Genomic DNA, 24,019 nt, shown 5'->3' on the forward strand with positions numbered 1-24,019 from the left:
TTCAGATTTCCTCTCAGCCTCCACTAAAGAGAAGTATATCCCAGTTCTTAGGCAAAGAAAACTAAGGGTATGTCTACACTACCCTCCTAGTTCGAACTAGCGGGGTAATGTAGGCATACCGCACTTGCAAATGAAGCCCGGGATTTGAGTTTCCCGGGCTTCATTTGCATAAGCGGGGAGCCGCCATTTTTAAAACCCCACTGGTTCGAACCCCGTGCAGCACGGCTACACGGGGCACGAACTACCGTTACTCCTCGTGAAATGAGGAGTAACAGTAGTTCGAACTAGGAAGCCTATTTCGAACTACCTAGTTCATGCCCCGTGTAGCCGCGCTGCACGGGGTTCGAACCAGCGGGGTTTTAAAAATGGCGGCTCCCCACTTATGCAAATGAAGCCTGGGAAATTCAAATCCCAGGCTTCATTTGCAAGTGCGGTATGCCTACATTACCCCGCTAGTTCGAACTAGGAGGGTAGTGTAGACATACCCTAAACTATGCTTCTATATGGAGGATCTGCCCTCCCCTCAATAGGGTTGCCAGATGGTTTCAACAAAAATACCGGACATCACAATCTACATTACATCTTATTTAGAAAATACCGGACATTTATATTTTCTCAATTTGTTTCCAGAACAGAAAGCTCAAATACTGGACTGTCGGATTCAAATCCGGACACTTGGCAATCCTATCACTCAAAGATAGAAAACACTATAGAAACTAGCCGAGCACTTTATAAACGTGAATCAGCTGAGCATCTTAAAGCCCCCAGTCAGTTAACCCCCTGCAAACTACACGCACAGCTTTTCTCACAGAAGTGGTTGCCTTGAAACCAGAATCAGGGCCCAGATGTTCATTAAATCCTGAAGTATGCTCAGTGCTTTTTAAAGACCAAGGCATCTAGCACACAAAAGTTTGAAATCCAAACAGACTAGTTGCCAGATTCAGAACCTTTTCAAAATGGTTTTCCAGCACTGTGGCAGCTTGCTCCCTGTTAAAAAATGCCTGTAATCACCAGGAGGGAATTACTGGAGGATTTGCATTTTGCAGCTCTGCTGTTACAACAAAAGTCTTCTGCCCAAACGTGGCCTTCAGCTACGTGACCCTAGTCAGCTGGAGATTACGGGGCCAGATTTTACCTTGAAAGTGTGTTTTGTGCAGAAAGATCCTGAGGCTGTCTCTTGCGTCTCTTCAGGGGCCAGGAGGATTAAGGTATCAGTATGACACCACTGGACGATGTGGTTTTTCCCCCACTAGTGCTAAGAGACCAGCTGGTAAGAGATCTGTGCAAGATTTTGCCACATTTATAATGTATTAACCTAAAAACAGCCACCTTGTGTTCTGGCCCAATGGCAGTAGGCCAAACTTTGGTAAAATTCTAGTGAAATGCAAGCCAATGTCTTGGCCCAGCAGGCTCCTTGACTGCTCTCTGAAACGTGGGTCGCTGTGAAGAGCGGATTTCTAGGCTGGCCAGTCTCCATTTCTGATGGGACACGCAGGCACACAACCTGCTTGCCTAGTATCCCATGAGCTGATTGTCGTTCGGTTCCCTTCCTTTCTTGCGGATTCTTCTAGTACACACATTCAGGGGGTCACTAAGAAAATTCACCTGCCCCAGTAATTCACGTAACGTAGAAAAAATTCTGATACAGCAAAAAAGGAATATGGTTTGGTTATAAACTGCCTTGGAAAATTCAACTTTCTTCTGGGTAAGTCTTTAGGGTGTTGATGGCTGTCTAGCTTGCCTGTCCCAGCTTGGGGAATGGTCAACAATGAATGCTGCTTATACTCACTCTACAGGGAATGTTGGTTTAATCTTCTATATATTATTTGATAGACCACTGAGGGACAGAGCGCATGCAAGAGATCCATGGGGCCAAGTAATCATTGTGTTTGGGACCGCCTTCCACAAAAACTCAGCAAAGTACATAAAACCAAGTATGACTTGAGACATGTTCTATCGAACTCAGTGTCACTTAAGCACAATTAACTTGTTTAGGGGAAGCAGGGCAAAACGGAGGCACGTGTGTGTACAGACTGCAGGACTGAGCCATCAGGAGTCAAGGGAGGTGGTGGCACCCATGAGAGGAGCACGTTCATCCTTGGCTTAACTACATTGACATCAGTGGGCTTGCACTGGGGTGAAGGTAACTCCTTGGCTTGCGAGGATTTGGGTCATTCATCTGACAAGTGTTTTCCTGGATGGATCTTGGGTCTTACAAGTAAGAACTGTTTGGGCACATGGCTATCCCTGCATTATTTTCCGTGCAGGATTAGGGGGTCCTGGGTCATACACCCATGCTTGTTACAGGGGCTATATCTTCGCTCTATTAAGCACCAGGTACACTTCCATAAATCGGCGGTCATCAAATGGTTGAAGGATGTAGGGCCATTTCTGTGCATGAAGCAGCTGCAGGGGTCTGGTCCCAGATTCTAAGAGCAATATTTTGCCACCTGTACTTCTGCCAAGTAGAATCACACTGTGTCCCATGATTTCTGGGATAACTATGCTAACATGAATAAGGATGGCAGAATTTAACTTCAGATAGTCTCACTAAATGTAGTAGAAAAAAAGAGATGCTAATGACATAGCTGGGGATTTAGGCACCATCTTAGCAAGATACATAAACGTATGTCCATCTTTAAGTATGTGGCTAGTCTGATCCCATTGAAATTACTAGCACTACTTGCATGCCTAGCACTGGACACTTTCGTAATTTACCAAGGCACTTATGACATTCATACAGAGAGAGAGAAAAGTTTGAAAGAAGAAGGTTGTTTCTCGGCCTGGCACTGAATGGAGAGGGCAGCAACATTTTTGGGAGCAGATGATGGCGATAGCTGTCTTTTAAACTGCACTTGGTGCCTATCAGAAACAGCATCTTGCATAAACCCCCTGAACATACTGCTAAGATTTCTTACCTCCTTGATTAAGGAACCAAGGTAGAGGGATGTGAGAGGTGTCTGCTCAGCTGGTTTAACAACCAGCGTGTTCCCGCAGCACAGTGCTGGTGCCATCTTCCAAACAAGCATGAGCAATGGAAAGTTCCACTGAAAGAGAATATAAAATGGATCATATTAGCATTAGTTAGATCCCTATTTGCCTCTGTCCAGAGGTCCCCTTTGCTTCCAGTGGCATCTATTGGCTACAGAGAAAGTTAAATGAGTAGGAAGATATCCACCATTACAAAGGACTCATGGAAGTGTATGGCGCTTGGGTGGGTTACGGAGGTGTCACCTTTGGAAAAAGTTTAGCATGCAAATTGCACCAGTCACTAACAGGTTGTCTTAGACAGCGAAGGAAGAAGTTTTACCAAGTTGGAGGCTGGTGGAGCGCACAAGGCCTTAATGAGTTGGAGTTAGTACAGACAAATATAATGGAAATAGAATAATCAATATGCATAAGAACTGTTGTTTCTGGCATCGTACATACTTGCATTGTGCATGCTCACAGCCAGTGGGGCTGACAGACCCGCTGGGCCCCTGGGCAAAGTGTGTGGGGGAGAGCGGCCCTGGAAGAGGTGGGGCCTCAAGCAGAAGGGGCAGGGCAGGGGCTAGCCCCCCAGGCAGCCCTCCGTGCTGCTCAGCGTGGGGCTTCAGTGGCAATTTAAAGGGTCTAAGACTCCAGCCACCACCACTACTGCAGTGCTCTTTTGAATCCCCAGGTCCTGGGGCAGCTGCCCCTTTTGCCCCCAACCCCAGCAGCAGGCCTGCTCAAGCCATTCGTAGTGAAGCTGTAAAGAGGAAATGTTATTCTGGGTCACCACCTACTTTGTCACTCCAGCGTCTCAACAAAAAGTTGGATTTATACCTCAGGCCTTCTTCCCCGCCACACCTAAGTGTTAGAGGGCCATATTGGACTGAATCCTGGCCCCGTGCGCATGGATGGCTGTCCAGGAAATCACAACTGGACTTCCAATTTGCTGATGTGGCTATTTGCGGCAATACATTTCTCAAGGTTCCCTGTATGTTAATGAGGTTAACCTCATGCTTACACACATTAAATGTCTCCAAATAACTCCATTAGGTTTGATCTTTTGTGGTTAGTTTGTAATTACAAAGCACTGATTACTTCATCTGATTCTCAGGTTTAGAGTCCATGATTAAAAGTTTAACACTGGCCAAAGAAATCCACACCGTGGAAGTGTGCTCCAAACCTGCCAGGACCCTCCGTGCCCCAGGGTGGTACTGCGCCGGTAAAAGTGAAAACAGTAGCCAGAAAGCCAGATTTTGGATAACCATCATGCTATAACCCCTCTCATAGGGTGAATGTACACAGCAGCATTATTTCAGAATAACAGCCTTTATTCCAAAATAATGATACGAGTGTCTACACAGCAATTCCGTTATTTCGAAATAAATTCAAAACAGATGGCTTATCCCGACTTCTGTAAACCTCATTCCACAAGAAAAACTCCTCTTCCAAAATAGCTATTTTGGAATAGCACTCCACAGTAGTGCGGAATAGCACTCCACTGCTGCTGCTATTTTAAAAGAGCTCCCCCCAGGGAATCGAGGTAGCAGGTCTACATTAGGGAAGCCTGCCTCGGACTAATTTTCAGGCTTCCCTGTAGTGTATTTCTTCTGGAATAGCTTATTTCGAAATAAGTGTGCAGTGTAGATGTACCAATACAAAGCTTTTCCTTAGTAGAACCAAAGCACTTTACAAAGGAGGTCAGTATCATTCTGGGAACATAGGCCAGTCCCATATAAATTGATACCAAGCTAAACAAATCTCAAAAGGTACGGGGAATCTATCCATATATTTTTAAGCTTCAAGGTTTTAATAGAACATTTTCCTAGTTTTGCCCCCACCTCCCTTCTTCTCCGCCTCCCCCATTCTCAATGCAAATGAAAGTTTGAAGGATTTCTTTGCAAACCCAAACTCAGCAGTGTTAACAAAGCAAAGCCTGGAGATGAAAGGACAGGCCTAGTTTAATCCCCCCCACAGAGTGATATAGTAATAAACAAAAGAACAAGGAATAATAAAGGTCACCTTTAAAATGTTAATGTTAGTAATCTAAGGAGCAGTTTCTAACCCTACTAAACTATATTCAGTTTCTGTATGATCCAGGCTCATCCCAGGTTAAACTCTGATGAGATCAAAGGAATTACATAATAAAAAAACAAGGCCACTAATTTTGGGTATGACCAGGGCTCACCGGGCAGCAGCGAACCCCGCTCACCAGCCGCGCGGTTCTGCGCTCTGTGCATGTGCAGATCGTTCTGCGCATGCACAGATCTCTCCGCGCCGGCTCTTCCAGGGTGTAATCTACTCGCCATGGGCGAGTAGATTACACTATTTGTCAAGCCCTGATTATGACTATGCCCTTACAGTGGAACAATATGCCTCAGGGTGCCCATAAAGTCATGTTAAACTGCAAATATAACCACTGCCCAGGCTAAGCCCAATATTTGTGTACAATTCCCAGAGGTTAAATGGTTAGATACGATCTTGAGATATCATGGGGGGAGGAGGGGAGGAGAGAGAAGAACCGAGTGGATGCTTCGGTGGCTTGGCTTTCCAAACCTCCTGCCTGCAAAGAGCCACAACAGAATTTCTGAGGGGCATAAATCCACAATCAGGTCTGTTTGGAGGATGGACATAGAGATATTTGAATCAGAGGTCCATGGAAGTTGGAGCTTAAGTGCACAAACAGTATTGGTTGTGGTAGCAGGGAATGGGATTCGATGACCTAAGAGTCCCTTTCAGACTTATGTCTCTAATTCAAGAAGCGCAAGAGGTTTGTTTTCATTGGACTCTTGAGTCACTGGAATGCAGCTCATTCACAAAGGATAATACTCAGTTCTTCAGGCCTTGTCTACACCGGCATGTTTTGTCATCAAAAACTGTCTTTTGTTGACAAAACAGAATGTCCACACTACAATGCAACTTTTGTCAGGAAAAACACCCAGTTTTGGCAACAAAAAACTTCCACTCCCATGACAGACTTTTGTCTTTTCTCCTCCCTTTGTTGACAATAAAGAGCCAGCATGGACTCTGTTGGTTTTGTTGTGAGAACTGGCTTCTGCCAGTATCCCATAATGCCTTCCAAATGCTCAGTGTTTTGTGATCTCTGCTGCCCTGCAGGCATGTGACTCTCCCCTTCCAAAGCTTTGGGAAGCATCTGATAGCCATTTGGGGAACAAAGAAAAAAAGCAAATAATTGGAATGCTCCGAATGCTCCCATTCTGCCCTGCTAGAAACACAGCAACAGGCAGACTGCTGCTGCAGGGGGAGGACTGAGAGACTGCTGTCCTGCTTTAACATTCCTTAGCATGGACTCATGATGCTACTCCCGGCAGCTGAGAATGCTGTGGGAGAACTTGGAGAGAATCCCAAGATGCGCAGAAATCAGTTCCGCCTTCCCACAACACTGCACTGTGGGATACTTACCCACATTGCTTTGCTCTATCTGTCGATAGGGGAACTAGCCATCTGGCCATGAAATCGATGGGAGGCAGAAAAATAAAAGTGACTAGTTTTCATTTTTGCATGTCGACAGCACTTTTGTCACCAAACCATCCCAGTGTAGACATAACCCCATCAAGGCTCCGTAAAACAGAGTGAGACCTCTTTCATTCCCAAAGCAAGTTCTTGATCCACATGTCAAGCTATTACACACAAGACACACACCTACGACATCTCCCAATCTCCCTGCAGTTGTCTCTCTCACACAAAAGCAAACAGCCCATTCAACTCCAAAATCTAGGTCAGAAATCAGTCGTGAGGGCCCTGGATCCCCCTAAAGGTAGTGGCAAACTTCCTTTGATGTTAATGCAAACTGGGTTAGGCTCAAAGCCTCCAGCATCCCAGCACAAAAGTCTCTCTGGTAGAGTCTAACCAAGAGCTTTCTCTGACGGATGTTCACATTATAACCATTATGGCTCCCGTAAAGCAAAGTCTGGCTGGCTGCCTGTTTAAATAAAGAACGCGGTACCTGATGAAGACCTGAGGAATTCTGAGTGTTAGCCAGAGTTTCTCAGCATCAGAAACAAACCCATCAGGCAAAGAAAAATGCTACTGATCAGCTATAACAACCAAACTATAGGAACAAGGAAACACAAACTAACAAATACCACCTTTTAAAATTAAAAAACAGTATTGCGGGCTAGCAAGAGTAACCGTCAGGGGAATTAGCTCGCAAATGCCCAGTAAGAAGAGGCTCAAAAAGGTAGGAAGAGCAGTTGATGCTGGATTGGTCACTGGTGACTTTAGCATAAGCGCCATATAGGAGACTGACACTTGATTAGCATAGAAGGCTGGGTCTTACAAAGAGCAGCTTATATTGCCATAGGTTAATTCTGTCTGATGAGTCAAGAAGAAACATTAAACAGACTCCAAAGGGAAGTTCCTCCAGTCCCGCCTTCTCATCTAGAAGCTCAATGACTGCAATGGCGTGGGGGCAGGCAGAGGTATTTTTGTAAATGCAGGGGACCCTCAGGGTAGAAGCAACTCTTGGCAGAAAACCAACAGGTGGTTTTGTACTTACTGGAGTTATAGCCCCACAAACACCCATCGGTTCATGCCTGGTGAAGCAGACGACATTTTCATCTGCAAAACAAAAGCCAAAACATGTCAGAGACTGACCACATACTGCACTTGTGAAGGGGGGTCAACTAATAGAAACAATATAAAAGGATATAAAGAACAGACAGACGCTAGATAAAGCTAATCTGAAAGGATTGGGGAGTCATGCATTTTATCCTGCACCAAGAAGGGATGCTCAGCAAAAGGATGAAAACTATCCGATAGGATAGAAATGTAGCCGTGTTAGTCTGGGGTAGTTGAAGCAAAATGCAGGACAATGTAGCACTTTAAAGACTACATCATCTAATAAACCATCTTGTTAGTCTTTAAAGTGCTACATTGTCCTGCATTTTGCTTCAACTATCCGATAGGAAACATCTATCACAGAATAAGTCAAATCTTTTGCTTCCTGTGGAGGGCCAAATGCTGCTCTAATTCAGACCCTTTGGAATCCACGGCCTTTCCTCACACCCATTCTCCCTTTCACTTGCTGCTCGGACACATTCCACTAGTGCAATTCTACATTTCCATGAACAAAGAAACTGAATTATCAGTGCTCTTCCGATGGTTAGATTCAGATGGGGGAAGACAACAGGTTTATGGCACAGGGAAAAATCCGAACCAAGAGTTTTGTGACAAACTTCCAGAAGAAATACTTAAAATGAAAAAAAGTTTTTGAGATTTGATTTAAAAAAAAATGAAAATTTGTTTTGATTCGAGCAACTGTTTTGTTTCTGATAAACAAAAAAGAATATTTTAGTGTGGAAATTTCCTGTCAAAAATTTAATAAAAGCAATTTTTCAGTTAAAATTTTTATTTTCTATGAAACTCCATTTCAGGGGGTTCTCGATATTATGCACTTTGGAAGAGGTCAAATAAGTTTAAGAGCCAGACTTCGCAGAGAACAGATCTGCAAATTAAAGTGAGCTTGGGTAACAAAGATATCTGGCTTTGCTATAGGCTTGGGCTCTGCTATCCTTACAGATAAGCCAATGCTGACTGGCAGGCAAAAGGGGGCAGGGAAGTAGGGGTAAATGCTGCCCTTCAGAGCTACCAGAAGGAGCAGGTCTTTAACCTTTGTCTGTGGTACTCTTTCCTCCATGCACCACCAGGTATCACCAGGGCAAAAGAAAGGAGCAGGCAGCTGATTTTCAATTAGCTGCTCACTGACTTCATGCAAACACCCTTGTTATCTTAAACCTCCCCAAGCCATACCTGTGCTCACACATGAGCAGCTAGATTCTTCCCTCACTAAAGCCACTGGCATGAGTGTAATGAAGCACAGAACTGGGCACAACCCCTGGGAGAGGTGTTTGAAGAAACAAGTGGCAAGTGTTTGATTTATTTCTAAATACCCATAAAAACAGTTTGATCAAACCCCTTAGGAATTCAACACCTGAACATACTGTGATCACCCACAGATCTGAGCTAGCAAGATCCAGCCTCGCTCTAATCAACCTAATTTAACTAACAAAGAAGGGACTCAAAATATCCTTTGAGCTTTGATTTCCATCGCACTCTCACTGAAAGGATAGACTGTGCTGTTGGTGAAACTGGATTCACACTAACCAGGGACAGAACGCTCAAACAACTACAGGGCAGTTCCAAACCGCCCAGGGAGGCATATAACCTTTAGTCCAACACTATCCATACAGAACATGGCACAAGTAACTGGGGGGAGGGGAAGCAATGACTTTTCCAGGAGGGAAACTCCCTAAGCTGGTTCTCTCTCAATTTCACAGACTGAAGGAGCTTTTAAACGTGAACAAGCAGAATCATTCAACTTACCCACCGGGATAGTTCTGCCTTGGATTTTATCAGCCCACCCTGCATAATATCTAAGTGTCTTTATACAGCCTTCCAAGTCAATGAAGAAGGCATGAAGAAAAGGTTTCCCTGTGTCCATTGTTTCCAAGGTCTGAAACAACAAATCACACACATGGTTATATACGGTTAATATTGATGAGGGTTGCTGTTGTTTTTAAAAATTCTGGGGGGAGGGGGAAATCTCTTTTGCAATCTACAAGTTTTATCTTTCTTCTACCCTGCACAATGGAAAGGGGTGATCTCTTCCTCCCACCAAAAGTCTAACTTTAGAACAATTCGGTGTTGTGTCTACACAATGACGTAGGGGTGTGATGTATACATACATCTCATCAGAGAGAACTAGCGCGAGTATAAATAGCATAGTGGCAGCAGAGGTTCGACTGAGCTGCGTCAAGTACATATCCACCTGAAGCCAAATGGTGTGCATTCACCTCGCCTCCTCAACAGTGTTACCTCTAATTTTTCCATCCACGTGCAGAGCAAATGTTGTTAGGTGCACCAAGGCAAGTGTGGATGTGCACCACCAGTAGAAACACATGTTGCTGGCAGTAGGAGTTATGAGCTGCTGCAAATAACAGTGCTGTTTCTATTCAAGCTAGTAAGAGTACTGTACGGGTGGGGGGGAGGGGGAAATTACACTATTTCTTCAGTGTAGACATAGACCTGTTCTCAATAGAACTGGAATAGATCCAGAGGAACTTCATAAATTGCTGCACTAAGTAACTCCATTGTAACAGCAGCTTTTAGGGATACAGCATGAGAGGACGGCATGGTTGGGTTGTGCTCAGAAGAAAGGCAACCTTGGATGTGTGACTTCGGTTTTCTAATTGCTCCCCTCATGGGGATCCCAGCTGGCCACATGGAGAGCACAGTCAGGCCCATTTTCTTTTGATATGAAAGTCCGGCTCTCACTGTTCAAAGTGATCTAGGAAAAGCCTTTTTTGGTCCACTGGATGATGGGAAAAAACACGTTGGGAGAGCACATGCCTTGAGTCAATTAACCTCTTCTTGCAAGCTCTAGAGGCCTCGTTCCTATCTCCCCAACTCCCCACCATGCAAGCTGGACAGTAACAGAAAAAAGCCAGTATAAAAAGGCAGCTGAATTAAATGTAAATTGAGGATGAAATCATGCACATTCAGCCTTCCGAAATGCTGAGGTCCAAAGAGAGATTGAAGAGACTTCCCAGATTTTGAACCGGCTGGAGCAGCATCTGCCAAAATGATGGAACAAGCTGTGCCTCGATTTCTAAAAATAACCCAGCTATCAAAGCTGTTGTGGGAATGTCTGAAAATTCCACATGGGGCTTACAGGAAGCTCCAACTGAGCTTCCTGATTTGTTTATGCCGTGGAACAAGATCCTCTCACGTGCATGCCAACAATTTAGCAAGCGGTGTTTCAATCTCATGGCCTTTTGCAGACAAGATCTGCCCATGAAGATGGGCAGAAACACATGGTTTTGTTCCCAGTAGTGTTGAGACTGAGCCACAGGGCTGCAGACCTGGATTTTTCCTGATTTTGGGGATGTTCAGAATGAGGGGGTTGGTTGGGCTCATGGGACCCACACACCTAGCGGACTTGGTTCACATTCCCATGCAGTGGCATTTAGACCACTTCTGGCGAGAGATAAGAACAAGTGAGCTCTACAGCCTAAGCTGGAAGCCAGCTGGCTTTATAGCTCAAACTGTGGAGACTCCTCCACTAAGCTCCGGAGGTCCCAAGTTCAAATCTGCCTGGTGGTGGTTATACTCATCATTGAGATTCAAGTCAACCATAAAGACTGATCAATGAGGCTCTCAGGGAAAAGCCTTAACTCACTTCAGAAACAAAGTGCCACATCTTTAACTCTAAGCATGTGCTTAAGTTCCAGTGGACACACTGAGGACTTAAGCATTTTCTGAAGTGCAGTGCTAAATAAGGATGAATTTGAGCCTGTGCTTAAAGCTAAGCACATGTTCAAGTGCTGTGCTGAATCAGAGCTGATATGGATTTGGCTGGAGTACAGATACAAGCCCTTCTGGAATTCAGGGAGGTTAGATCAGATATGTTTTGAGTTTAGGCTCAGGTCCAAGTTAGAAAAGAAAGTTCCACAGCAGACAAGTAAAGTCTCTGAACTGACTTTATCAGGTTATGGATCAGGTCCTTCCTGACCAGGGACTGACCACAAGGCTTCATTCTTCAAGAACAAGACTCTGTTCCAGAATGATATTTCTTGTTTACACCAAAGAGCATCCAAATTCACAGAGCATCACATCCTATGTCAAGCTTCATTTTGCAAGCAGCATGTTCATGAAGAGTGCCTAACAATGCATTTTAAATCCTGCACCAGAAGAAAGCAATTTCTCCCACACCCTTTTTATTCCTTCTAAAAAGAGTAACTTGCAAATATTTAGATGTGCATCCTTCTTTGTACTACAGAGGAACGTAGAGACAGTCAAAAGATTTTAGTGCATGTGTCTAATGCTGTCTAAGCTGGAAGACACCATAAGAGTGAAGACTGTGAAAAGACAGAAAAATAAAATTAACAGTTTTAAAAGAACTGTTTGTATAAATGCCTATTTAATACCAAAGGCTAGTTCATGTTTTGGAGAAATTCTTGTTAAAGCTCTTTCAGTTAAGTGTGAGAGCTAACAGACATCCTCTGAAGTCCCATCAAATCCTCTGGCAAAAACAAGACCAGTCATGACATTCTTGATACCGAGAGTTCAAAACAAGCCGAAAAATTTTGCCCATCAGAAAGAAAAGGTGCCACAAGGACAACTTAAAAAAAAATCTTTTGTTGGCTACTGAGACCAAAACACTGCAAAGTCTGGCAAAACCCAATCCAGAACTGTGTGTCTTAGGCCCAAAGTTAATTTTTGACAATTGTCACGTATGACTGAGCTGGTGTCTTTCCTCCTGGTCCCAGCTTGCCCAACCATCAAAAAGATTAGCATAAACTACCCCTGTATCAGGGAGAAGAAGGATCAATATTCCCTCTAATCTTTTCTACCAATGCGGGGATTTTCTTCCCCATTTGTGTGAGGAATAATTTTACGTGCACTGAGGCATGTGTGAATGTGCACCACCAATATAAACAAAACACACAAGCTAGCAGTGGGTGCACTTCTAATCAGCTGGGTGGCATACAAATCTCTCCAGAGCAGATGCACAAGTGTACAGCTGATCTCTCTAGGGAAAGGAAGAGGCGGAGTTGCAACACACAATTCAGGTGAATTGGTTCTGTGGGCAGTTAAGTCGCAGTGGAATAATTTTTATAAAGAGCCAGGGGCACAGATAGATGTGAATGAAGATTTCAAACTAGTCACAAATCTTTCTCCCACTTATTTCAATTCCTATAAAGAAGTTAAATCCCATCGACAATCTGTGTGATGTGGTTTACTGCAAAATGACAGTCCTGTTTTCCTATTGCCATTGTTACTGGCCCTCTGTGATGTTCTAATGAACAGAAGTCGACCCAAGTCACAGACCTATTTAGCTCATCCTTTGCCAATATACAGAATGGGGAACAATTTTGTTTTTGCTGTTCTCTTCAGATGTTTCTTCCATTGAATTCCACAGACACAGTTTCTTATTTAAGGTAAGGATAATAGAACCATTTAGCCTTAGCCAACAGTCTTTGCCTGCTAATTGTAGACAGAGTGGGGGATATTTGCGGTAGGACTTTTTAGGAAAATATTTAGCACCCCACAAAACAGGTAAGGACAATGTTAACTTCAAGTAAGGGTGTGATCACTGTATGAATACATGACATTGACTTCCCAGACGTATGACCTCAAAAGTCTCTCAAATCAGGGATTTGAATTCATCCCAGCATCAGTGCAGTTAAGCCAAGGATGAATGGGGCCCACCACTTCCCATTAATTCGTCATGTAGACGAAGGCCCTGCTGGCCCAGCTTTTACTCACATGGGCCTCAGTTTGGTCCAGCATCACCTAAACAAGCCAGCTGCCCTATTGAAGTCAGTCACTGAAACACATGTCTAAAGCGTCACATATGTTCTTCTGTGCTTTACTGAATTGGGATGGACTACTGAACTGTTGCCACAGCCCATCCCAGAAAAAAAAGGCAGTAGAGAGGTCATCCAAGCAGGCTAGAGTGGCTGCAGGGGAAGCAGCCAATCAGGGGCCAGGAAAGCCATATAAAGGCAATGCAGAACCAAGCAGCAGTTAGTTGTTGTGTGGATCTCAAGGAGTGGCTAGTAGGAAGAGTAGCCGTGCCACGGACAGCTTAGTACGGGGAGCTCACAGCAAAGACAGCACAGGGCTGTGAGGAAGCATCCCAGGGAATCAGAGCAGCAGCAGATCAGGCATAGCAGACAGCTGCTATCTACAGGGTCCCTAGCCTGCAGGCTGGAGAAGAGTGTGGGATCTAGTGCCCCTCAGCCTTCCCATTAGCTTCAGGGGAAGTGGCCTGGATCTTGAAAGGGGGAGTGGGGAGGATTTGGACTCTAGTGACCCAACCAAAGGGCTGCAACAAGAAGGGCCCTAGGATGGCAAAAATGTTACCTTCAGGGAGGACGTCCAGGGGGCACTGCTCTGTCCCAGGGTGGGAACAAACTGAGAGACACTGAAGAGGGCACTGAGAGGCCGTGTTGGCTTGAGAGCAGCCTTCAACTTCCTGAAGGGAGGTTCCAAAGAGGATGGCAAGAGGCTGTTCTCCGGTGAGCAGGAGCCACGGTCTCAAGTTACAGGCCGGGGGAGGTCAAGGTTGGATAGCAGGAAAAACTTCTTCACTCGGAGGGGGGTGAAGCACTGGGATGGGTTACCTAAGGAGGGGGTGGAATCTCCATCCCTCGAGGTTTTTAAGTCCCGGCTTGACAAACACTGGCTGTGATGATTCAGTCGGGGTTGGTTCTGCTTTGGGCAGGGGGTTGGACTGGATGACCTCCTGAGTCTCTTCCAGTTCTAGGATGGATACCCCGGAAGGGGTGGTTTTATTGTGCACACACAGACTGTGTGTAACTCAGCTAGAGGGCAGAGTCACCAAAGAGAGTCTCCATAAACCGAGGGGGGGGTACACACACTTGGCCAGGGGGCCTTGCAAGAGGTGAGTGCAATCCCCTTCCCACCGAACACCTAGACGTATAAACGAGTATTAAACGTTGAGCCTCCTTTACTCCCCCGCCCTCCACGCTGGAAGAGGCAAGCTAGACAGTTGTCAACCGTATTTCATCAAGTGGACAAAACCTGAGGGGGAGGCCAGGGGAGGATAAACAACCCATCCAACAGCAAAAAGAAGCCAGTTAAGAGGGCACGGCTCTGCTGCTGCTGTTTCCTGACAAGCCCATTGGCCTGGAAAAGCTTCCTCCCCTCCCATTGCGTGGGACAGGGAGATCAAACGGTGGGAGGAGCGGCAGCTTTTCTAAGTCAGCCGTCAACCAGGGGCGTTACCCTCACATGGTGGATGGACATGCCGGGGGCACTATTCAAGTCTGAAGGGGGGAGGCTGCACTTGCAATGCTAAGGTCCAGGGTGGCCTCATCCAAAGCACTGAAAAGAGCGAGGGACTTGGAGCTTTTCCCTTTAAGGAGGCAGAGTTACCTTTAAACATCGCTCTCAAGAGTCCCTCTGCTCAAATGTCACTCAAGCACGGTGGGACCTTGGGAAACAAGTCTCCTTACAGAGGGGATTGGCAATAAACACAAGCAACCACCAGCCCCAGCTCTCCAGTGTAACCAGAGGACAGAACTAAGGAGTCGGTCTCCATTATTGCTCCCCCACCACATGATACTTACCGCCAAAATGGTTCGGTCTCGCTCGATGAGATCAGCTAGTTTGTGCAGGAGCCTTCCTCGGCTTAAAGCGTCCATTTGTCTCCAGAGAGATCCCCTCTGGAATGCTGCTTTCGCTGCCTCCACGGCTTTATCGATGTCAGGCTAAAGCAACCAAACACACACACAAAACAGTCGGGTCAGAAAGAGACAAGTTGCAGGTGGCTTGCTATGCGGTGTCCTGCAGAGCCTGGCCACTGTAATATTTATCTGCCAAGAGAATCTCCTGTTTTGCTGCTGAACATAGGTCAGGATCTTGCAAGGTTCCAAGTGGCTTCAAGTAGGAACTTACATTCAAATTTTGTAGAGTCAATAAGATCTCTCAGGGTAAACTGTGAGGTTTATGGAACTGGACCAGGCTTCACTGGCAGGATAAACAACAATATTCAAGCCCTTATATTTTCTTATCTAAATACTTTGTTGGCAACAGTGAAAATTATGCCCAGTCCAGCTCCTAGTGGAGAATGAGCAATACTTTTCAGGGAAGGGGTGAGAGAAAGGGGACTGAGACTGGTGTATTCACAAGCTAAATCTAAAAATGGATCAATATTTGTAACACAAAGTTGCAAGACAGATCTACTCAAAGTACGACTATTATGGTTTTAGTCAAGGGAATAATTATAGCTCACAGACCCCACTGAACAATTCCAGTTTTCCTTTGGGAACCCACAATCAAATGTGTTAAAGCAGTTAACTCACACAACACAAATTCACTTAGCTCCTCAACAATATTTGTGGAAGAACCACATGTCCCCTTTTGGGTAGGGCTGTTAGCGTTTTTTTGCTCAATGCGATGGCCCGAACCTTCAGATTATGTAAACCAGCATAGCTCCACTGAAGTAAATTTCCAGCCATGCATAGGCCAAGACCACCCAGTCATCTTAGTTATCCCAGGCTATTTGTAGCTCCCTAATTATGGTAAGTGTCTGTGAGACTGACATGACATATGGCAAGCAATATGTGGGAGCAGAGGGTGTCAGCACGAATGCACACAGTAGCTGGGTGGAGGCATTAGCAGGGTTCTGGAATTACCAGCTGGCTCCTACCCTGAATTCACACAGGTTACACTGGGTCCAGTCGTGTCCCAGTCGCTCTAATCTGAATCAATTCACTTGGTTTCAACCATGGCCGGCCTTCCCACTTCTTAGAAGTCCCCAATTTCATGCTGAACTTAGGATTGACAAACCATGCCTCAGAAATGTTTTAATGGTACATCAGGAAGGACACAATATAATGAAGGTGTCAGGTTTGAACATGTAAAAAACTGTGGTGCTTATTGGGATATGGAAAACAATTAGCCAAGATGACACAAGGCAGCACTATGTTCATGCTGGCCAGGCCTGTGGGGAAACCAAGTCACACGGACTGCCTCTTGCCTTGGGAGAGTGCACACGCGGGAGGGCAGACGTGCACGGCAAAGCGCTTTCCCTCTACTCTTGCACACTTGTGCCACAGGCAGGCTTGTGATCACACAACCCAGGCACACCTGCAGCCCCATCCAGTTCCTACTGATGTCAATGGGACGGTTTCCATTGGCTTCAATGGGAACTGAGTCAAGTTCCAGGAGCATGTAGAACCCAGAATGCTGCATCTTGCTGGGATAGCAATCACTGCGGGTTGGTTCCCTCCCCACAGTCACACCCTAGTCACACTGATTGAGGAGTGATGCTCCATCAGCTACCACTGATGTATCAACAGTGTGCCTTTGTTGCCAAGAAGGCTAACGGTAGATGAGGGTGCATTAAGAAATTATTAAGAAAGGGATAGAAAATAAGACCCAGAATATCTTACTGCCCCTGTATAAAACTATGGTACGCCCACATCTTGAATACTGTGTACAGATGTGGTCTCCTCACCTCAAAAAAGATATTTTGGCCTTGGAAAGGGTTCAGAAAAGGGCAACTAAAATGATTAGGGGTTTGGAACAGGTCCCATATGAGGAGAGGTTAAAGCGACTGGGACTTTTCAGTTTAGAAAAGAGGAGACTGAGGGGGGATATGATAGAGGTATATAAAATCATGAGTGGTGTGGAGAGGGCCGATAAAGAAAAGTTATTTATTAGTTCCCTAAATAGAAGAACTAGAGGTCACCAAATGAAATTAATGGGTAGCAGGTTTAAAACTAATAAAAGAAAGTTCTTCTTCACACAGCGTGTAGTCAACCTGTGGAACTCCTTGCCAGAGGAGGCTGTGAAGGCTAGGACTATAACAGAGTTTAAAGAGAAACTAGATAATTTCATGGAGGTTAGGTCCATAAAAGGCTATTAGCCAGGGGATACAATGGTGTCCTTGGCCTTTGTTTGTCAGAGGCTGGAGAGAGATGGCAGGAGACAAATCGCTTGATCATTGTCTTCGGTCCACCCGCTCTGGGGCACCTGGTGCTGGCCACTGTCAGCAGACAGGATACTGGGCTAGAAGGACCTTTGGTCTGACCCAGTACGGCTGTTCTTATTAGGAGGAGCGTTGCCAGCAGATCTAGGGAAGTGATTATTCCCCTTTATTCGGCTCTGGTGAGGCCACATCTGGAGTTTTGCATCCAGTTCTCTCTCACACTCACTCACCAAAAAAGGATGTGGACATATTGGAGAAAGTCCAGCAAGGGTAGCAAAAATGATTAGGGGACTGAAGCACTTGACTGATGGGGAGACGCTGAGGAATTTGGACTTGTTTAGCCTGAGACAAGGGTGGGGGTGGGATTTGATATCAGCTTCCTGAAGGGGGGTTCCAAAGAAGATGGAGAAAGGCTGTTCCCAGTGATGACAGAACAAGGAGCAATGGTCTCAAGTTGTGGTGGGAGAGGTCTACGTTGGATATTAGGAAAAACTATTTCACTAAGAGGGTGGGGAAGCACTAGAATGGGTTACCTAGGGAGGGGGTAGACTCTCCATCCCTGGCGGTGTTTAAGTCCAGGCTTGACAAAGCCCTGGCGAAGATGATTTAGTTGGTATTGGCGCTGCTTTGATGAGGGGGCTGGACTCAATGACCTCCTGAGGTCCCTTCCAACCCTATGATTCTATGATTCACTGGGGTAGTGCTTAAAACCACAGTCTAGACCCAAATGTATATTTGCATCAGCCAGCAGAAAGGACCAATGCACAAAATACAAGAGGCAAGGGCTAATTCAGAACAGATCCTGGCTATTTACACACTGCACTCACAGGTAGGAGAGAAAGGCAAATGGATATGAAATCAGACTGTTACTCAATACTGTTACTAAACCCCTTGCTGTCAGCCCCCTTCCTGTGCCAACTATCCTATGCCTTAGCATCACAAAACAAGTGACTTAGCCCTCACCGGCTTCACAATTTTCCACTGAGATCATCATCATTACTAACAATCCAGCCATTTCCAGAAGTCACGCTAGGAGCAATCTTACAGAGCACAGCATTACTAGGGACCATTATTGTTTTCCAAAACTGGGCATGCGGGCGACTCTGTGGTTAGCTGTGCTCATTCCTGCTCACTACACTCCCCGATACCATATGTGGTTTGGTGTTCTACAGAGTCATTATTTGTGCAAGCAGAAGAATTTCCCCAAAATACCTCCATAGAAACGCCATATAACGTGCACATAACAAACTCAGCTACCTCTCACCTTTAAGCATCTGCAGTCAAACCAGCACAAGCAAGGAAATCCTTAGGTAAGGCTGTGTGATGGATAGGAGGAGTGCTGGTCAGCACCTGGTGACACAGGGGCTAAACTCAGGTAGCTAGCAAAGGTGTTGGCTGGGGCCCAGAAGAACCAATGGGAATACAGCGCTGAAATTTGAATTGTATTTAGATAACTTAGAATCACACAACGCGAGACAAGGTAAGGGCTGGAGGGAGCAGATGCAGTAATCAGAATTACCATGCCTATAAGAAATATTGGACATGGGAGTGAACTAGGCCTTAAAGTATGGATCAGCATGGATCATGAGTAGAGGGAAAACAGTATTTTTCTTTATTTTGACTGGTTTAAACTTGTGTGTGTGAATCCCAGGCCTTCCCTCCATCATCCACTATCTAAGAGCTGTCCCCAGAGATTCTCTGTGTTTTAATCTGTTTTACTCAGTTGCTATATAACACCTAGCAACCAAGTATGCTTTATCAAGTACATCTTTTGTCAATAAAATCAACTTTTTAAGGCAATGATTTGATCCTTGTGTCCTAGAAAGTAACAGGGGGTGTCTGTGTATGTCTGCCTGCCTAAGACTGAGCGGTCAGCTACCAGAGACTGCAGCTTGTTTTTCCTTTCTTTTTTCATGCTTTCTTTGGGGGGGGGGGGGGGGGAAGAGCTTGGAGAAGGAATTCATGTGTCCCCTCCTGTTTTTTCTTCTCCCAGGGTTAAATCACTTGATGGCAGCTTTTGGGGTTTTTTCCTTCCACAGAGCCAAGGCATCTGTGATTCTGGAGAGCTTTTGTAAGCAGAGCCTATAGAAGCAAGGTATTTAAGGTCTCTTGCAGGCCCCCACCTTCTGCCCTCGGAGTGCCAGAGTGGGGAACAGCCCTGACAGGCTGAAATTCCCTTCTTAATCCCCCGCCCCATGGTGACCAAGCATGAAAGGATGGGACTCGGAACAGTGCGTTACAGTGCACAGGTGCAGGGCCGGACCGAGCCATTCCGGCGCCCCAGGCAGACAGTTTAATTGTGCCCTGGGTTGGGGGAGGGCATATGTGCGGCCCCACCGGCGCATAGGGGAGGGCGCGCGGAGCTGGCAGTGGCAGGACGCACGTGCCCGGCCCAGCCCCGCTATTGCTGCTGGCGCGTGGCCCAGGGCCACACAGGGTGGGCCGAGCCTGGCCATGCGGGGCCCCGCGGCCACGGGAGGAAGGGCGCTGCTGGCCGGCGTTGCAGGGGTTAACGCGGCCCCCGCTCTGGTTAACGCGGCCCCTGCAGGAGCTGGGCGGGCGGCGCCTGATGGCAGCTATAAGGGGTGCTGCGTGCCCCTTACAGCTGCCATCAGGCGCCCCTCATAGTTTGGCACTCCGGGCAACTGCCTGGCTAGCCCCCCCCCCCCCAAATCCGGTCCTGCACAGATGTCACACTCCACTGGCACTGTGCGTGACAGAAGGACAGCATCATAGCTGTCAAGGTGCAAAAGACAAAAAGGAGGGACGCACAAGACCTAACAACTCCGTTTCAATCGGTGTGGGATTTATTTAGTATCGCGCACACAGTGGGCCGAGTCAAATGCTAAAAGGTCAGGCAATGTCAGACTTAAACATTTCCTGAAGCCTTAATGCAGCCCCCTTGTGTGTATGCAGCAGTGATACAGTCTCCAACTAGATCATAAAACTATTTTCGTCCCCACGGGACCTTTATGGTTCTGTCCAGTCTGATCCCTTCTTCACCTCTTCTGTAAATACTCTAACTCAAAGGTCCAGCTCCTCATCTCTGCATTGGAACCAGGCCTCTTCCCCCTTCTCGCTGCTAGGGCACCAGCAGGTGGAGCATCGAGTCCATAAGACGACTGTCTCCTGACTCTTCGTTCCCGAATCCAGAGGAGCTACGGCAAGGAAAGCCCTGGGCAGCTCTAGGATGTGTGAGGGGAGCACACACACACTCTGGATTGTATGTGACGGATGTAGTTCCTGAGAGGGGACAGAACATGCCTAGTGGAGGCAGACTCTCCAAGCTGCCAAACTCGGATAAGTCTCGACTGAGCATGTCCACACAGACGAATCCGTCTGTGAATGCTTCAGTCAAACTTGAGCGAGATCTCCATTGGCCCAGCAACAAGCACCTGCCTGAGCCCGCCGCCAAGTGCCAAATCATGAAGGCGCTAGAGCGTCGCAATGAAGCGGCTGTGCGAATTGTGTGAACAACGCGTTCTCCCCTCCCCGCTCTCTTCCAGGGGAAATGAGTCAACCATTTATGAAACATTCCAAAAACGTTCAGACTGAGGCAGACATTCATCATGGAAAGCTTCGGCCCAAGCAGTTAACACCGGGCAAAGTTACAAGAAACTGAACACAGAGGGTGGAGGGGTTACAATGGGCAACGTCAGGCCACCTTCCTATAGGCGGCATCACCAGCGTGGCCGGTAGTAAGCAGCCCAGTCTGTAACTGCGCCTAACCTCAAACCATCCCTCAAACACAAGGGTGGGTGGCATGGATGGCAACGGACACCCTTCCAACACTTCATCACAAGGCGGGCTCCTCTGGAACGGCACGGATGCCTCGAGCCAGTACCCAACCCTGCGGATTTTCCACTCCAGGGTGGGACTCTGCCATGCGCAGAAAGACAAAGCAAAGCCGACGCCCCCGCGTCAGCGCTTGGCACACGAGTTAATTTCAACCACAGGGAAACACGAAGAACGTTTTCTGCGATGGCACTGGGGACAGGTCGCGTGCTTTACACGGAGCTGATCTGCCATGTCTGGATGCTGAGCTCCGGAGCCGGTAGGGTGGGTAACAGCCCTGCATGCGGCACAGTAATGCAGCTGCCCTGTACATTAGTCAGACTCGTTATTCCCATGCCTGGTCTCAACCCAACAGACATTAACACTCGGCCCTTATTTGTATGCTGGCGTTATCACTGGCCGAGTCTCACTGCCAGCTCTCTCTCCCACCCAAGATCTCCCTCTATTCCCTTTCCTCTGACAAGCCCCTGCAAACAATTCCATTTTAATTTTCTAACTGAAGAAAAACAAAACCTTTACTCCCAGGCTAATAAGTTGGCCCTGTTACAGCCCCAAAGCCAACTGTCATCACCAAATTATTAGTGGCCAAATTCAGCCTCAGCACACAGGCATCTTGTGGGGGGACTCACGCTGAGGGGAAGGGGGAAGGAATCCAGCCCCCACGATCTAGAGTCAGGTGAGCTGCGGCCGCATAAGCCGCTTCTGCAGTGGCAGCGCTGGCGACTTCAGCCCCTCCAAGAGTTCTGGCCAGCGCCACTACGTAGCTCTTGCTTTGTGTAGCTGCCCTACCAGGAATGCCACAGAGCACAGCTCTGTAGCGGTCGGCAGTAAGGAATCGAAGTCTGTCTGTATGGAACGCCCAGAGATCTGGGGTGGGGGGGAATTAAACTGGGGCTGCGTTCTTCTCCAGGGGTTCCATGTACACACGTCTCTGTGGCTCCAGATCATGTGGATTTGCAGCCACCAGTCCCCAAGTGTTGTTTTCAGGCGCTAACAGACCCAATCTTACGAAGTAAAACTCAGGCGAATACACCCAGGTTAGGGCCTCAAACACACGTTTTTTAAACAAACCTGGCCCCAGCCTAGCCCAACGCCTCCCTCCCCACACATACAGCAGGAGTGTCTGCAGGTAGGATTTAAGCATGCAAGGAGAGACTCTCTGGGTACATCTAAACGACACTAAAACCCCACGGCAGTGAGTTTCAGAGCATGGAGCAATTCACTCTGGCTGTGGGGCTGAACATTGCAATGTAGACCTTTGGGCTCAGGCTGCACCGGAGGAGCTCTAAGACCCCCTCATGGGGGACGGTCTCTGAGACTGGGTTGCAGCCTTAGTCCAAAGATCTATGCTGCAATATGCACATCCCAAACCCACTGACCCAGGCCAGCCCCAGATCTTCTATACTGCAGGGTAGACCTAGCCTCTGTGGCCAGAAGATTTGCCCCAGCCGCACAGAGATTAGCCTGCATGCCTGATTCCCACAGAACCCCGCCGAACTTCCACAGCTTGATCCCTAGAGGCCAGAGTTGAGAGCGAGCGTGCGCGCCCAGGGAAGGAAGTTTTCCCACGACAGTCCCATAAACGAAACAGGAAAAATCAAGGGGAGAAAGTAAGTTGCTTTTTTGGTTTTGCTCCACAGTTTTCTTTCAACAGAGGCATGAAAAGCAGGCCTGAAATACCCACGCAACGGCTTTGTAACTGCTTGAGAGGCACGTAGCTCATGTAACTGTAGCGGAGCCAGGGTTTCTGCCTAGTAAAATAAAATTACATCAGAATTAGCCTCACCCCTCCATTTATATGGAGTAATTATAATTCGATGCAAACGACATGCTATATAAAAACTGAATCTCCAAGTACACGTAATCCCACAGAATTATCTAGCCACTTTACAACTGCCTCCCCAGTCTCCTGGCCATGGACGTTGCAGCCATGGAGGCTACTCCTTATTCTGAGGGGTCCTTCTCCTTGGATGTGGCAGCATTAAGCAAGTTGTGAGCCTGCACCGTGACCCAGACTTGCCTTCTCCCATAGTCAGAGACCGCACCCCATTGTTATCGATAGCCAGGGTAGGCATCTGATCAGGTTTTCACAGGATTATTTTTTTGATGTAGCTGTCTGGCACATCCGGGAGGGTGCTCAGTACACTGTCCCAGCTGTCCAGTTTGATGGGCTTTCCTGGGGTTTTGGATTGCAGAAGAGCCAACCCTAAAAACAGCATCATAACCCATAGGGACGCCAATGGGATGGGGAGGGGCATTCTTCCCACAGAGAACCTCTGGCCCTTCCGTTTCCCTGTTCTAGAGCTGTTGGACGTAACTTGACCATAGAAGGGATGATCCTCACTGTGCTTAAAATGTTCCCTGTCCCACTGTTACTAAGGAGGGGACCTCGTTCCACCACATGAGGGCGAGACCCCACCACTAACAATGGACAGGGGAGCACGGAACCAGCCTTCCGATGGAAGAGGCAAACTCTTGGACCTGTCCTTCTCCCGACAGCATCTCCACAAGAACGATGTTTGCGGGGAGTTGTGGCATGGGTGGATAGCAGCCCGGCTAGCGCCACGGACTCCAATCTGAGCTTTGTGCGCCCAAGGCATGCACTATGAAGTTCTTAATACCAACCCTAATACTCAATGTTGAGGGCTCCCACTCATCCTTTGGTTTGACTGATCAACGCCCGTCAATGGGACTAATGCACCTCCACGGAGAAGAGACCAGACTTCAAGGAGGTTCAGTCTCAAGAAGTTTCCCGAAGAGGATCTTTAA

General features: G+C 47.0%; 1 protein-coding gene across 1 annotated transcript in view; it reads right to left on the reverse strand.

The window, feature by feature from the left end:
- The window catches only part of ALDH1A3 (aldehyde dehydrogenase 1 family member A3), a 57,172-nt gene that overhangs the window by 27,362 nt on the left and 5,791 nt on the right, over window positions 1–24,019 (reverse strand). Inside the window, exons 3-6 of the mRNA XM_006129200.4 lie at window positions 15,090–15,230; window positions 9,316–9,445; window positions 7,490–7,551; window positions 2,919–3,047 (exon numbers count right to left, since the gene is read on the reverse strand). Of these exons, the coding sequence (XP_006129262.2) occupies window positions 2,919–3,047; window positions 7,490–7,551; window positions 9,316–9,445; window positions 15,090–15,230 (462 nt within the window). The remainder of the gene's footprint in view (window positions 1–2,918; window positions 3,048–7,489; window positions 7,552–9,315; window positions 9,446–15,089; window positions 15,231–24,019) is intronic.

Source organism: Pelodiscus sinensis, chromosome 14, assembly GCF_049634645.1.
Source record: "Pelodiscus sinensis isolate JC-2024 chromosome 14, ASM4963464v1, whole genome shotgun sequence".
Classification (NCBI taxonomy): Eukaryota; Metazoa; Chordata; order Testudines; family Trionychidae; genus Pelodiscus; species Pelodiscus sinensis.